The following is a 16,097-nucleotide window of genomic DNA, read 5'->3' as shown; positions in this document are numbered from 1 at the left end:
GTGATACGTGTTGCAGCACTGTTGACACATTTGTTTTTTAGTTTGAGGGAGTTTAGGTGCATGTATATAATTTAAGAAAAATATAATATGTATTTGGAAAAAACTATGAATAATCTCTTTATTAGCAGAGAAATAAAATAAATACAAAAAATACATAATAAAAAGAATCAAATATAAATTTAAAATTTTTCTGATTAAAAATAAGAAACTTTTTTTAAGTTATATTAGATGATGTGAGATTTTTCAAAATATATTATTTTTACCAGTTCAACAATATGATTTTATTTTTTAATTTTTAATTTTTATTTTTTGATATAAATTGGTGTAGGTCATTAATTTTTAAAAAAATAAAATAGTGAATAATTTATGCAAAATCACGTCAGAAAGTTAAAGATAAAAATAAAAAAATGGAAATGAAAGTATATTTTATATGATTTAATAGAGAGGAGGCAGGGAAGGAAGACGAGAAGGAAGGGCCAAAAATGACAACATAAACATATGGTGTGCTAGAGTGTATCCAAAAAACCCTACCACAAATTACCAAACTATCTATCACTCTCTCTCTCTCATAAATATGTTGAACCACAAGTGACCTGGTCGTTATTCACTGTTTTGGCTTAACCCATGTACACCCAATAACATTCAAGTGTTGGTGCATGTTGATGATTAGGGGGGGATAGGTTTTGAGAGTATAGAAAGTAGGAGATAGTAGACAGATACACGGTGATAACTGAGAAGGGTAGGGGTCCATCCATGCTTCCATCTTTACCAGCAACTCACTCCCAGACAAATATGCCCCAGACCCTAATCATTAGCCCCACACCACAATGCTCTCTCATTATTATTTTTCATTTTAAACCACAAGATCAAATCTTGGGTAAAACTATTATCTTTCTTTTCTTCACCGCAGGCACACACACATGGCTTTGCCTTCGTAACATGTCATCTTCTCCCGAATCACCATTATTATAATAATTGCTCTTCCAACTGCTCGTGATTCCAAATACATACTTACATACCCTGCCAAACATTTTATTATATATATATATATATATATATATATATATATATATATATATATATATTTGCTACGTATCTCGATGCTTCATTAGTCGTCCCAGTTGGATCTAGTCCACCGATTATTCATCTAGTCTTAGAAGAGTGTCTCAGAAATGGCTAACCAGGAAAAGCAACACAAGAGAGGATTCATGTACATCTACAAAGGTGGCATAGGGAACCAGAAGAAGAAAGAGTTGGAGCAGGATAAGAAATCCAATTCACGCAGTTGGTTGCACAAGATTTCCAGAACCCGAGTTTTTAACGGTGGTGGCGGTAACAGAGACGTGGACATTGGAGGTAGAGGTAGAGGGGAAGAATTTGTGGAGGCCAGGAAATCAACATCTTGCTTAGAGTTAGGATCACCTGCGGGAGGATTTGTGGAGGGGAGAAAATCAGTATCTTTCATAGAGACAGCTGCATCACCCGCCGCAAGAGGATTCACGGTTGAAGAGGGAAGAAAATCAGTGTCCCACATAGACAAACACTTTGCAGTGACGGAAATGGTTGAGGCACGAAAGTCCGTGTCCCACATCGAAACATTCTCCTCTGTGGCTGCATATCTTCAAGTAAAGGTTTTGGTCTCAGACATGCCGTCCTTCATGCAACTGCACGCGTTTCGTTGTGCGAGAAGGACATTCGATAGCTTGGAGAAGTTCAGCGCAAAACACATCGCTCATAACGTAAAGAAGGTACACGCTATTCCTCTTCACTCTTTATTTTCCTTTACAAAATTGTTTTACTTTTATAATTTGTTGATAAACGAATGTAATATGTATCAAAGAATTATTATTCTTACTTAAAATATTAAAGTAATGTGTAGTGATTAAAATAGATTACTTTTGAAGAATAAAAAATAAAAAGAAATATTGTGTACAAATTATATAAACTAAACAAATATGTAGGATCTTTACAAATTAAGCTTTTGATGTACATGGTTACACAATATTGTAGTTGTGTGGCGCCCATGGCTTGGTATTGTTATTGAATAGAGTTTGAGGCAAAAACCTGAAAAGTGATTTTAGATTATTTTGTGGGGGTTCTTTTTGGGACTATGCTTTTTGGATGATTGAGAATTGTTGAAGTTGAAGGAACCCCACAGAAGAATTAATGGCGAAAGGCGACTAGACGAATGATATGTTGACATTTTGTATCTCTCTTACTTTGTTGTTTATTGGATAGGAACAGAGTATTTGAAACTGGTCCAATGCCAAACACCTGTGACTAATAATAGGCTAAAGTGGAGAGTACATTGTAAAGATAAAATCCTAATTACAAAGTTCCCCAACACCCCATGTGTCAAACCCTCCTACCCCTAACAAATATTGTACCTAATCATGGATTATTTTTGCCATTAAAAGCTGCATTTTCAATTAATGACTTATGCAGAGCCTAACCCATGTGCAAATAGAGTTAGGGTTGGCTTATTCATATATCTGGTCAGAAAGATCTATAAAATATAGTGTCTCCTTCGTCTACTTTTTTAACCGGTGATAATTTTGTTTATTTATTTATTTATTTACAATTTATTTCTGGTATGTTCATGTGCAGGAATTTGACAAAGGGTATGGTCCTGTCTGGCATTGCATTGTAGGCTCAAATTTTGGTTCATTCGTCACGCATTCAACTGGCTGCTTTCTTTATTTTTCAATGGAAAATTTATATATTCTACTCTTCAAGACCAAAGTTAAGAAAGCTCTGGATTAAGGTACATATAATTTATACATATATGATTTAATTAGCAACCACTTCTTATGCTACCAAAAATTTGTATTCACTATATATTCAAATCAGATGTCTTGTCTGTAAATGAAAATTCACATTTTATTCATACAAATATTCTTCTCTCTTTCAGTTTTGCCTTTTGTTTTCAAGAAATTTGCCAAATTAGTGAACCTCTTCAATTTGGAATCTAACACAACTGGAATAATTTTTTGTTAACCTTATCTGTCATTTTACTGTATTTTATTTTTTCAAATATTTAAGTATTTTCAGTAATAATATTTTTTTAGTGTCTTATTATATTTAATATTATATACCATAAATTTATTGCATAGAAAAGTATACCTACCTAGCACTATGAATCACATGGATTAAAAAATAAAAGAAGATGACAGACCGTTAAATTTATGAATGTTATGGTCCCCCATCCAATCAATGAAGGACTGATCAATGGCAATTGGATCCCTACAGCTCATAATTGAACTCAATGGTGTGCAGTTTTAAATCAAAACAGTATTCATTTTTTAAAATCAAATTTTAATATCTCAAATTACTTTTAAAAAAATCATTATTGGAGTATCATACAGTACATCATTTGTTTAACAGTGACGAGACAGAGCATCAAATTATTTTTAAATTTAAAATCAGAATTAACGGGACAAAGTCAATGGTTTAAATAGAAATGAACAGTGCTTCAGTAATAATTAAATACCATTATTTTAATTTTTAAACATACTGAATAAGAACATCATATATATTCCATTAAAAATCCAATATTTATTTCATATAACATAACCAAATAAGTTTTGCTAATAAATACTGGTGCTCACCACTTGTAAGACAAACATAGTATTCAAAACTGAATGCGAAATAAAATGAAATATTTTATAATATTTAATTCCAATAGTACATATAATATTTATTTACAAATTACAATGGAAAAAAGAATAGATGTAACCATCCATCTCAAAATATCATATTAGACTTATATCAACCAATTATCATTGGTTAAAATTTTTAAGCAAAAATATTATTTTTTTTGAAAAATAATCAGTTTGAACTTATTATTGTTTTGTCTTATATGCATCTTTTTAAAATAAATTTAAAGTATTTTACGCTTAATCTCTGCAAAACAGATTTTGAAAATTGACTAAACTCATTTTTTTGACCAATTCTCTGTTGGACGAACAGGTCCAATTCAATTATATCAGTTATTATTATATTGTTGCGATGGATCGATCGTTACTTGTAAAGGCGTGTATTCTTTTGTATTGGACTTGACTTCTCCAAAATGAATATGAATGTAAGGAAAAAAAATATATAATATTAATGATTAATAAAATAACCAGTTGAGATGGTTATTAATTTAAAACATTATTATACATTGGATTAATTATTTAATTGTTACGAAAGAAAATTTATTTATTTGTCATTGAAGTACTGCATCATTAATTGACAAATTGAGGAGACATACAATTATTAACAATAATGTGTCCTTCTTTACCAGTACTTATAGTAAGTGTTAAGATTACTTTATTCAATACAAAATAATGCGTGGCAAAAGGGTATATTGGAGAACAATTTTGGCGTGTGAAATGTGAAAGTTTTGGTTTTGGAACCTATATATATATATATGGATATAATTGATTTTATCAACAAATCAAATCTTTGTATTTATATCTTCTTCATATCATATTTATATCTTTCTAATAAAGTAACTTATATAACTAATTTAAAATAAAGTTATTTAACTTATTTTATTAGGTTTTAATTTCATTTTATGTAGTGGTCTTGTAAATTTATAAATATTTTTCAAAGTTCATTCTTGCTTATCTTATTATCAATTTCTCCGTCACCCGTATTAAATATTACTTTTATAGCATAGATACAAGTGTATAAATGTTTGCATGTCCAGATTAGTCATGTGAATTATATGCATAATCATTGTTGTCGATGCTCAAAAATATTGACTCATTAGTTTAAAGAAATATTTTAATGAAAATATAGTAATTGCTAAAATTAATTATATATTACTATTATTGGGAAATATTTTTAAAATTTTAAATAAATTTATTTTTATTTTGTTATAGGTAATTTTGACATTATAAATATTCAAATATTACAAAATAAAAAAAAAAGTTGGTTCCCTAAAGAATAACTTTTCTCTAATAACTTCTATGCTATGGGAGACAAAGAGATGAAAAATAATTGAATAAAAATAAAATAAAAGTTAAAAATATTTAGTTAAAAATGAAAAGAAAAATGAGGAGAGAATATGAAAATAATAAAATTAGCTTCAGGATCTTTTTGCAGGAAAGTCCCTGTGCTGCGTCTCCGCACCAACTTTCTGAACCGTTAGATACATCTCGCGGCTCTCCAGCTACATTCCATTTGCTCACCAGGTTGGGTCAAGTTTTCGGCCACCCACCGGTGACCATAGAATATAATATTTTATTAAATCTAATTAATTTATTTGTTTTCACTGAAAAACTGCATTTACCTATAATATACATTCACTTTTATTATATTTTTAATAAAGTATATTTCTAATTTTTTCTTTATAGTTATTAATGTATTAAAATAATACATTAATATAACAATAAATTAATAAATTATATCATACATTTTATAGCCATTTATTTATTAATGTTCTTAAAAAAATATTATATAGAATTTGTACAGAACAATTTAGAATAGACTGATAATATACTTTTTCTACGTGGCTAACAACATAGGTGAATTTAATTTTTTTCTTTAATTTCTTTCATTCCATATATTTTAAAATTTTATTATTTTATTTTTATTTTATTTTATTAAAGTCACGGTCAATATATTATTTAAAACTAAAAAGATGTGTAATGGTAATTTAACACCTCTTTGAAGAAAGTAAATGAAATTTTCTCTACGTGTACTAAATATAGGAAATTCTATTAGTATGTCGATAATAAAATCTAAAAATACCATTATAATTTGTCACATTTAACTAAATTTAGTTTAAAGATTATTATTTTAGTTCCTTAAAATTATTTTTTAAAGCTTTTTCTAAGTTAAGGGACTAGAATAATATGTTATAAATTTAAGAGACCAAAATTAGATTAAATCCAAATTCCAAACATTAATGTACTTACAAAATAATTAATATTTATTTTATATTAATAGTCATAGTTAGTTTTGATGGCTGCACAGGATTTAAGTTTTTAGAATTATGGTAAATTTATTTGTTTTGAGATGGAAATTTATGTTATATTTATTTTATTATATTGTTTACAAAGTTTTTAAAATAATTAAGATCAATGAGTTCATATAACCCAACTCGTATTTAAGTTGCGTTGAGTTAAAAATATATATGAACTTTGGAATATGTCTGAAATGAATCTAATCCATTAAAAATTTTATTTGTTTGTGTTAAAATAATGAGTTTATTATGTTATATAGATAAAAAAAGAATATTAATGTAACTGTTAATTTTTTTTTTCTTGCAAATATGTAACATCATACAAATAATCAAGTGAAAAGCTCAATTTTTTTTCTTGCAAATATGTAACACCGTACAAATAATCAAGTGAAAAGCTCAAGTAAATTTTCCTAAGATATATACGTTTGTTTAACTAATTGAAACTGTTTACCGATGTAAGCAATGAATATAAATACCAATTGATTCGAATATTTGCAGATATGAAATTGAGTTAAAAACATGTTAATATTAAAGTTATAAAGTAATTATGACAAAGTTTCATCGAAGTTAGATTTCATGAACCAAACTCTATGCAACACTCTACACAATATATCTCTAACATACTCAAGAAAATTCACATCATAAGCATACAAACTCTAATTCCTTATAAGCAAGTTCTAAATCTTTATATAAAAATACTAATTCCTTAGCTATTTTAACACAAGATTTGCATTTAGAAAAGATGTCTAGAATGACCTAGAGATTAAGTTTATGTCTAGAACCCAACCTCTTGGTTGTTCTATCTATGTATAGGTTCCAAAACATTTTTCAATGATTAGATAGTACAACAAAATTGACATTTCATCAAGCAAATTAATAGTAAAGATAGAACACAAAAGTAATGAAATAGATTATATTACATAGGAAAAAACTACAAAGAGTTTTACGTACATTACATCCAACCCCAATGAAATGGAAGTTTAGCTACTCCTATACATCTAAAGCTCAAAAGGGAATCAAACTAGTGGAATGGATGGTGGAAGATGAAGCTTCAAAGCCTTAGAAGTGCCTCTGTCCATGTGTTGGCCTCTGCTACATTTCCACAATCAAAAGTTCATCATTTTGTTTAACTTTCGATATTTTAACCACTTCCAAAAAGTATCTTCTCGGTGGTTGAGCATAGATTCTCACTAGACAAGATATATTGCTTTTTGTTTCCTGTCTAACTACTTTATCTCGTTGGGCGAGACAACATTTTCATTCGATGAGTGTCTTGCTTCTCATTGTGTGAGCAATTGAGTGGTTGGTTGAGAAGGTTCTGACAAACAACTCTATTCTTTTTCAATCTTTCATTTTCCTACAAAATAATATCACAAAAAGAGAATTATATCCATGTTGAGAAAAAAAATTAAAGTCCTATACTTTTGTATAAAAATAGCACAAAACACATGATATAAAGCCAAATAAATGATTCTAATAAACATGATTAAGAGGTAATTATCACACTTATCATCAATAACTTTGAATATGTAGTGGTTAATGAATTTGGAAAAAGAGTTTCCTTAGCAAGTCATTATATCTTCATTCGCTTCTTTATCAAAAGTGATAAGACAACAATTCTTTCATCATTTTCCTTATCTTTTCTTTCTTTATTTCTCTTTTCATACTTGTTTCAAAATTTTATTACTTGCATTCCCAAAACTAAAAGAACCTTAAGTTGGTAGGAAAAAAAATTCTAACTTAAGTTGCTAAAGTGTTTTGTTTTGAGTTTAGAAACTTCAAAATTATTGAGGAATGAGTAATATCATGCTTTTGGAAACAATTAGGGAAATGGGTGTTTTATTATTTATATTGTGTAATAAGTATTAAGTTGAATTTGATTAGAATGGTCAAAAGTAAAATTTAGATGTTTATTTGACACAAGTTATACAAGATGAAAAATTATTATTTGCTTATAGTGTGTAGATAATTTTGACAATTATAATTATAATTTAATAAATTTATCGATATAATTTTTAAAATTATATATTTACTGAAAATTGAGTTTTATAATGACATTTTTTTGGATTGATGAAAGTGACAGTACTTAAGTGGTGATTAGTTTAGATGAAGATCAGTATATATTGAAAGGTAAAATCATCAAGTAATAAATAAAATATTTTTTTTGTTATAGATATTAGTTATGTACATTTATAAAGGAATACTTTTAATATTTTCATAATTTATTATATATACATATATATTATATTCATACATATTAATATTTTTTTTTTATTTAACCCTTGTGACTTTTATCTTAAAGTTCACTTTTCTATTTCATATGAGCTCATTTGTAAATTATTACTACATATATTGTTACTTAGAAACTTACATTTATATACATACTTGATCTGGATTTTAGTTCTCATCGACCAACTTTAATTCGGAAATATAAGTTTTGTTTTTAATTTTTTGAGACCATGATAATATCCTTCAAATCTTATAGATATTATCTTCTGTTCTTATTTGACTTCTTCTGCAGCATAGTCAAACAACAATGTTACCTTAATAATATAACCAGACTAACCATTGTGCTTAACACTTATATATGTTACTACTTAGATGTTTGTTTCTTTATTAGATGTGAATTTAAATACAATATAAATGTTTCATAGAAAAATTTAATTAATTGATTTTTTTATATTAAAAAAATCCTTATCTTATTGAAAAAAAATTACAATAGTTACCTCTAAAAAGCCATTCAAAATGTAAGGATTATAAACTTAAAACAAATAGACAACATTGATTTAATCTACTCTTTCCTAATATTTCAGCTTCAATCCTACTGGCAATAGTACCAAGTTCAAGGTTTGGTATGTAATTAATAACTATAAATTATTATAAAAAAGGAGAAAACAAAATCCAAAAGTCCAAGGTTTGGCATGTAATTAATAACTGTAAATTATTATTAAATAGGAGAGAAAAATGCTTACATTTTGCAATATTTTATTGTAATAAGACAAAACCATATGGAGAAGTAGTTTTGCAGCAAAGAAGAAAACCAGCAACGAAAAATAAAGGTCAACTGAATTTGAAAAACATTACCATCACAAGACAGATTGAGAAGAAAAACGGAGTGTTAACCTAAATCACTGTGGGGGTCTGTATTGAAGAAATCAGAAAAGCATCAAATGAAACTAAAACTAGTTTATAACTATTTTCCTTTATTTGTAGTCGAGAGAATTAAGCGATGTGGGATATTTCAGCGCAGTGAAAGGAATAGATGTAACTGGCATAATAAGTTTATTACACATCCATACGATATGTCAAAGGAATTTACAACTAACAAACCCAAATCCAAACCAGGAAATTGAAACAGAGAACAAAAAAGATGAAGCAGAAGCACTGATTTACAAGTTGGAGAAAATCAGAAAGAAGGAAGATGATGGTGATGAGTGATACATCACCTACGTCTTTTAGCTTTAGTGGATTTTGCAGGACCTGGTTTCCGAAACACAGAACAAAAGCCACAGGTTGCTACCTTGGGAGAAGGTGGGTCCATGGATGCCGGTGCAACGTTGACCGTCCGATAAGGGCGTGCTCCGTCTGATCTGCTCCGCTCCAACCTGACACTAGATTCAACACCTTGAACCTCCCTTTGACCTTGTTGGTTCTGATTATTACTAGCCTTAGCTTCCTGGTTCGGATTCTGGTTCTCAAGGCCTGCGATGAACTTGTCATCCCACACCAACCCTGAAGATCCTTGTCTTCTAAATGATGTTACTGACCTCTGAAACTCAGTCATCTCTCTCTCTCTCTGTGTCTGATGTGGTTCAATTTGAAGAAATTTTGAGGTATATGATGATGTTTGACCTTTGATTGGGGAAAATGACAGATATAAGAATATATATTGTGAAGAAGAAAAGCAGTGGAGAATCTAATCTCTGGGTTTGTTACCTCTGATTGTTAAAGTTTTGGACAATCTTCACACTAATTACATCCTACTTTTTTTGACTCGAAATGGAGTAACATATGCAGCAGGTGTTCAGAATTTGTGTCATCAAGCTACATATGTAGTAGGAAAAATTATTGTATGAGGAGGTGCCATTTGGTGGACTTGGTCAATTTTCACAGATGTAATATTGCGTTTCATGATTTCAGATCATTCATTAATTTATTTATAGTGAGTAGGGACAAGGGTTGTGTCTGTTAATAAGATCGTTGAACCATTTGAGTTGGGCCTTCACAGTTTCCACAGATTTCTTTGTTCAACCTATGTTGACCCAACTTAATGAATCTTTACTATCCACGTTTGGAAGAATGATGTTATTTTTATTTTTTATTACGTTATTTATTATAGTTTGTATTTTTGTTCTCTTTTGAATATTTTCATTTATTGTAGAAAGTATTGTGAGCATATTTTTTATAATACTTTGAATGGGGTTTGAAAGTAAATTGGTTGTCAATTATTTGTGATACTACTTATCTGTATCGATTAAATGAAGAGTGCCAAAAGAGTCAAAGGGTCATCAGCATCTTGATTGAGTTATTGGGTTTGCTTTTACAGCCCCGTCAGAATTTTCAGGGTTCCATAATATTTTACTTCTTGTGTAAACCAAATCCAACCATTCAAATCACCCTGTCTCACAATTCATTTTTCTACATATATATTTCTAAAAGAGTAATAATGAAATAGTTAATATTTTAGTATTTTTTAAAGAATGCATATTATGTCGATTTTTTTATTTGTGTAAATGAAATATCAAATCATTTTAAAAATAGAACCATTTTAGACTAATGTAAAATTATACATATAACCTATTTGAAAAAATAATTTAACAGTGAATTTCAAAAAATATATTATTCGATCGAAATATATTAAATATCATGATATTTCATAAATTAGATCAACATAATTTAATCAATCCAAATTGTGTAAAATAGTTTAATTAAATAATTATAGACGCGGATACGAGACAAGTAATATATAAGATATATCCATTCATCCTAAATTTTAAGTAAATCCATGACCAAAGTTTCATAATCTATATGGATGGACATAGTATAGAAAGAAACACCCTATCGTGTGTTTCAATACTATGTTTTTAGAGATTAAAAAGAAAGATATAAGGGTTAGGTTATAGCACTTGAAACTATTAAAAAATGAATTCTGACAGCATTAGAAACAATGAGCTCAATTAAAATAAAATTACATGATGAAAGTCCCCAGTAAAACAAATAGTCCGAATATCTGTTAATAGTTCGAAAACCCAAGGAATAATTGATCCGTTGTTTTTATTTTACTTTTTTTTATCTAATTATGGACCTCCTACAGCATTGAACCACCCTGGTTATTATGTGGTGAGAAAAATGTTTCATTTCTGGGCAAGATTAATATAATAAATAATTAGATTGTTTCAGTTGAAGCTGAAAAAAAGCAGCAACACGCTTACTAATCAACAATCAATATTACAAATGTGTTAAAAAGGTTTCTTTTCTTACCCGAGCAACAGTAATTGTCAAAATCCTGAATTTTGGACAATTATCATCATATAGTAAAAACACTGTCCAAGCAAGTCATGAATCTAAGCAGCAGGTGTGTACATGAAAAAAGGTCAGCTAAAATCACACGTAAAATTAATGTAAATCAGTAATATGCTCTCTAGATTAAGATGTCCTGTCCAAATCAACATATTGAACTAACTACAGAATATAACAGTTCTAGTCAAACACTGGTTATCTAATATCTATCTTATCCGCCTCAGGCCTCAAAAAAACCTTCCACTCACTCGAACGAAAATCTATCACCATCTACCAATGGCAAAAACAGGGTCATTGTACCTAGCACGGTAAAGGATGCTAAGAAAACACGGCCATCAGCCAACTTTATCCTTTATCGTAGGTAAACATATTAGTATCATCAATCATCAGTCATTTTAATCTCATAATTCAATTGTTGCATGTCTTGCAGCCACGTCTCACTAATCCATGGTCCTTTTGTCCTTCAGAATTTCACTCAGAGGTTTGGGATCCTGGAAATCAGTTGATGTACGTTGCCAATGTAAACCTTCTTCAGCCTTCTTCTTCTCTTCTCTAATTTCTGCAAGAGTCTTAGGTCCTGAAAATGCAGTAGATTCCTCAACAAATCCCCTTTGTTTAAAAACTGGTTTCCTGGATATTTTAGATGACAGAAATGGTCGTTTAGCTGGCTTTTCTCTATAATGCTTCCTTGGTTTGGGTTGCTGGGAACGCCTGAATAACCTGTGCTTGTTAGCGATTGAAAGAGTTTCAACCTCTCCAATCGAATCTATAGCACTATATCCCAGTTGTGATGTCAATCTTCTACTTGGCCGCTGCTCAACGTCAGGCCTCTGATGCCTTTCCTGGTTTCGAATCATCAAAGAAGACGATTCTTGTCTTCTTAAGAAACCTGCAATGGGAGGTCCATTATTTTCTCTACGTCTCCTCAGATGGTCACGTAGATCTAAATTATTGTCATAGGCAGCCATCTCAGCTGACATCCGTATCCTTTTCCTGGAGAATATAGAATCTAAGAATATATCTCTGGAATAAGTACGAACTGTTCTGCCATTACCATGAGCAAGGTCACTGTCAAAACATCTGTAACCATCATATGTTTCTTGTGGATACAGAATATCAGCTTCCTGGCACATAGTATCATACTCAACTGGATCCTTAAATTCATACCCCAAATACTGTTCATTCAGCTCTTGCTCACTCCTATCAAGCACTGGTAAATATTCAGAATCTTCCTCGTAACCCATGTTCTCCAGTTCATCGTGAACAAGAACGTCAAATCCAGGGGAATGAGGGGATGATTCCCACCGCTCCTCAGGCTCAATTTGACTATTTACTCGCTCCTCCGAACTCTGCTCAGTGCGTAAATGAGATACATTATGAACAAAGCCATCATCTGGAAACGGAGAGTCTGACCTACTCACTGCAGCTTCTTTATATTCAGAAGCAGATATCACTAGGGGATCGCCTTGCTGCTTAACATTTTTGGTTAACTGTAACTGTTCCTTGGGCTGACGCTTAAAATCAGACAAATGCTTTGGAGCAGTTAAAGATTGGTGAGTTGGTACTGACACTACACCAGTTCCATTTCCTGATGATGTTTTATTTTCTAGATTGAGTGCATCGGTGCTTCCATTATCATTCTTCACAGGTTTTACAGTAAAAATGCTATCATCAGACCCATGCAAAAAAGAGCATTTGTCACCTTTGTTGCAGAATCCATTGAAGAAAAAATAACACGGAACCATTGTCTTGTTTGCAGGCAATGAATTCTGTGCAGGTTCAGATGGCGCTGGCACTCCAGTGTGCCCATCCAGAGGCTGAGAAAAAGGATAAAAATCAATCAGACAGTCATAGGAGGTTAAAACTGGCCTGAGAGATAGAGATTAGTGTTAAACAAGAAAAAATATAACAAAGTGGATATCAAATACATGGGGAGGGGGTGCGTGAAAGAGATAACAGTAACCAAATGGATATCGAATACATGTTTTTTTTTTTTAAATATTGCACGAGAGTGACATGTACCAGTGTGCTAAGGGTTTAACAGAAACACATCCTTCATTCAGCATATATTTGAGAAATAACCAATACGCTTGTTTCAGAAACCGTAATAGAAAAAACAGCAACAGAGACAAGCAGACTTCTATTCAACCACACACGTGCAAATACTGTCCATAATATCAGTGTTTCACTTAAGCAATAAATTGAAGAGCAAATGAGAAGTGAAAAATGCGAGCGAGCCTTCAATTCATGACATAAAATAAATAATGATTAAAAAAACTCACAGGGTGTCTAAAAGCACACGTTGGATTCAGGCATTGGCCAGATACCCAGTACCAGCAATCCCTAGGGTTAAGCCTCGCAATCTCATTGTGCCGATACTCACATTCAGCCCCCTGGGAAACAAAGAGCAAAATGCATAAAATCTAAAGATAATGAAACATCAGAAATTACCAAAAGTAAAGTCACGTAGACTCCAGAACACCAAGCATTGTATAATCGAAGCACTGGAAAACCGAAAACAGAACATAATCGAAAAGGGTAAAATAAAACTAGGTTTCCCACAATCGAAGAAGATAAGAAACGGCATACGAAACGAGGACATAGAATTGCATTGCAAACAAGTGAAAGCGAGAAGAAAGAGAGAACCTTTTTGCAAGTGAGGGGAGAGGCCAAAAAATAAACGCAATCAGTGTTGCGTTTGAGCGAATCTTCGTCCATATTGGGAGAGTGAAAAGGGGTATTTGGAAGAGAAGAAGAAGAAGAAGGAAATCACCACGTTCCAATTTCGCTCTCACATTACCGTTCAATGTTAATCAGTGGTGAATGGCATTAGCAACCCCAAAGAAACAACCATTCTGATTATTTCACATTTCACTGTTTGTGGACAAAGACAAACAAACCACCAATATGGTTTAGTTGGACTTCCAACCTTTGGGCTCAAATTCGGCCCATCTATCTACCCATAATTAAACTTTAGAGGATTTCTTTCGACACCTCCAAACCTTCTTCTTCACTCCCAAACATATTTTAAATTTTAAAAATACCTTTTAATCATTTGATAGAGTAAGGGGATCTCAACCTTCCAATATCGACTTTCAATAAAATACATTATTGGATGTTGACATTCGATGAAGATTGTAGACTTCTGAATGTCAAAAAAAAAATATATATATATATATATATATATATTTATATTATTGGATATTGATTTTTGGTATATATATATATATATATATATATATATATATATATTAAGTCTATTTTTGATATATATATTTTTTTTGACATTCAAAAGTCTAAATTCTTTGTTGGATGTCGACATTTGAAAGCATCTTTTATTAGAAGTCAATATCGAAAAGCATATCGAAGGGATTCGTTTTGTGTTACCATAATTAAATGGTTAAAAAATATTTTTGAAATTTGAAATTTTGTTGGAGGTGCCGAAAAAATCTTGGAGCTGCAAGAAAAATCTCGTGACCGTTATCTATTTTGTTACAGTTATCTATTTTGTTACAGGTTAAGCATTAACTTGGAAATCTTAACTTGAAAAATAATTATTGTAGACAAATTTGTTATGAATTTTAAATAAGCTTATTTAAAAAATATAATTTGAAAAAAAATATATATATATATATATATATATATATATATATTTGATCTTTGAATATAAGTAAAATAAAATTACTTCATAAATAATAAATATGAATGCAAATAAAAAAAATATTTTTGAAAATATATTTAAATAAGTTGGGTAAAAAAACATAAATTTAACTAAAAATAATATTGTAAAAAATTAACTTCATAAATTTAAATTTTAAGTAATTATTTAATTGCTAAAAGTTTACTTATAATAAACCGTTATCATAAGTTTTTACTAAATAGTTACTTATACTAAGCATAAAAGAATTAATGTCATTCGATTTAAATTTAATATAAATTTAAATAAAATTAAACAAATATTATTTTTGCTTTAATTGATTTTATTATTTTTATTACATTAGAATTATAAACATTTTAAAAGATTATTAAACATTTAATCATAAAAATCATCAAATAAATTATACTATAATATAATTTGAGTTTAATTATGTCTTTGGTCCCCATTTTAGAAGCAAAATCTCAAAATGGTACCCAAATTTTTAAAAGTCTCAAAATGGTTTCCTTTTTTGTTGAAACGTCTCACGTTTGTCTTTTCCGTTAAGTCAAAGTTGACGCCGTTAGAGGAGTGTCACGTGTCAGTTCCTCGTTTTTTTTTAATTTTTTTTTTAATTTTTATTTTTAATTTTTTTTATTTTTAAATTTTTTTAATTCTTTTAAAAAAATCAAAAAATTGCCACGTGTTAAGCTGTCATCGTGCCACGTGGCAGTGACAGAGTGATGTGACAGTGACACGTGTCAGTATTATGCCACGTGTCATTTTCTTAGTCTCAATTTGGTCCCTTTATTTTAATTTGTCTTAATTTAGTTCCAATTTTTGTAAAAATTAGCAATTTTGTCCCTCTCCAAATTGAAATCAAATTTAATTTCTATATAAATGTACACAAATATTTCCATCAAAATTGATATTTAAAGTAAATATTTTTAACCAAATTAAGTTCATTTAATTCATATTTTACATTGAACT

At 29.9% G+C, this 16,097-nt stretch overlaps 3 protein-coding genes across 4 annotated transcripts; 1 reads left to right on the top strand and 2 right to left on the bottom strand.

Annotated features, from left to right (window-relative positions):
- Positions 1-637: 637 nt before the first annotated feature.
- On the top strand, positions 638-4,090 carry LOC114177297 (Dynein light chain type 1 family protein). 2 transcript variants are annotated; one of them, XM_028062578.2, is made up of 3 exons: positions 638-1,748; positions 2,608-2,764; positions 3,970-4,090. In XM_028062578.2, exons 1-2 carry the CDS (start codon positions 1,173-1,175, stop codon positions 2,761-2,763), a joined length of 732 nt encoding a protein of 243 aa, XP_027918379.2. In that variant the 5' UTR covers positions 638-1,172; the 3' UTR covers position 2,764; positions 3,970-4,090. The 2 variants fall into 2 exon arrangements, with proteins under 2 accessions (XP_027918379.2, XP_027918378.2); XM_028062577.2 differs by lacking the exon at positions 3,970-4,090 and having other exon boundaries at positions 2,608-2,893.
- Positions 4,091-9,203: 5,113 nt separating this feature from the next.
- LOC114176530 (plant/protein) lies at positions 9,204-10,091 on the bottom strand. The gene is made up of 2 exons (XM_085670859.1): positions 9,890-10,091; positions 9,204-9,805 (listed from the first exon to the last, which is right to left on the bottom strand). The coding sequence occupies exon 2, from the start codon at positions 9,735-9,737 to the stop codon at positions 9,396-9,398; it is 342 nt and encodes a 113-aa protein (XP_085526985.1). The 5' UTR covers positions 9,738-9,805; positions 9,890-10,091; the 3' UTR covers positions 9,204-9,395.
- Positions 10,092-11,547: 1,456 nt separating this feature from the next.
- On the bottom strand, positions 11,548-14,333 carry LOC114175876 (uncharacterized). The gene is made up of 3 exons (XM_028060718.2): positions 14,120-14,333; positions 13,756-13,866; positions 11,548-13,290 (listed from the first exon to the last, which is right to left on the bottom strand). The coding sequence occupies exons 1-3, from the start codon at positions 14,189-14,191 to the stop codon at positions 11,914-11,916; spliced, it is 1,560 nt and encodes a 519-aa protein (XP_027916519.2). The 5' UTR covers positions 14,192-14,333; the 3' UTR covers positions 11,548-11,913.
- Positions 14,334-16,097: the final 1,764 nt, after the last annotated feature.

The sequence above is a fragment of the Vigna unguiculata genome, chromosome 3 (assembly GCF_037176805.1).
Source record: "Vigna unguiculata cultivar grain cowpea cultivar isolate G323 ecotype 2 chromosome 3, ASM3717680v1, whole genome shotgun sequence".
NCBI classification, from domain to species: domain Eukaryota; kingdom Viridiplantae; phylum Streptophyta; class Magnoliopsida; order Fabales; family Fabaceae; genus Vigna; species Vigna unguiculata.
Note: the sequence above shows the minus strand (reverse complement) of the source record. Positions and strands in the feature narration are given on the sequence as shown.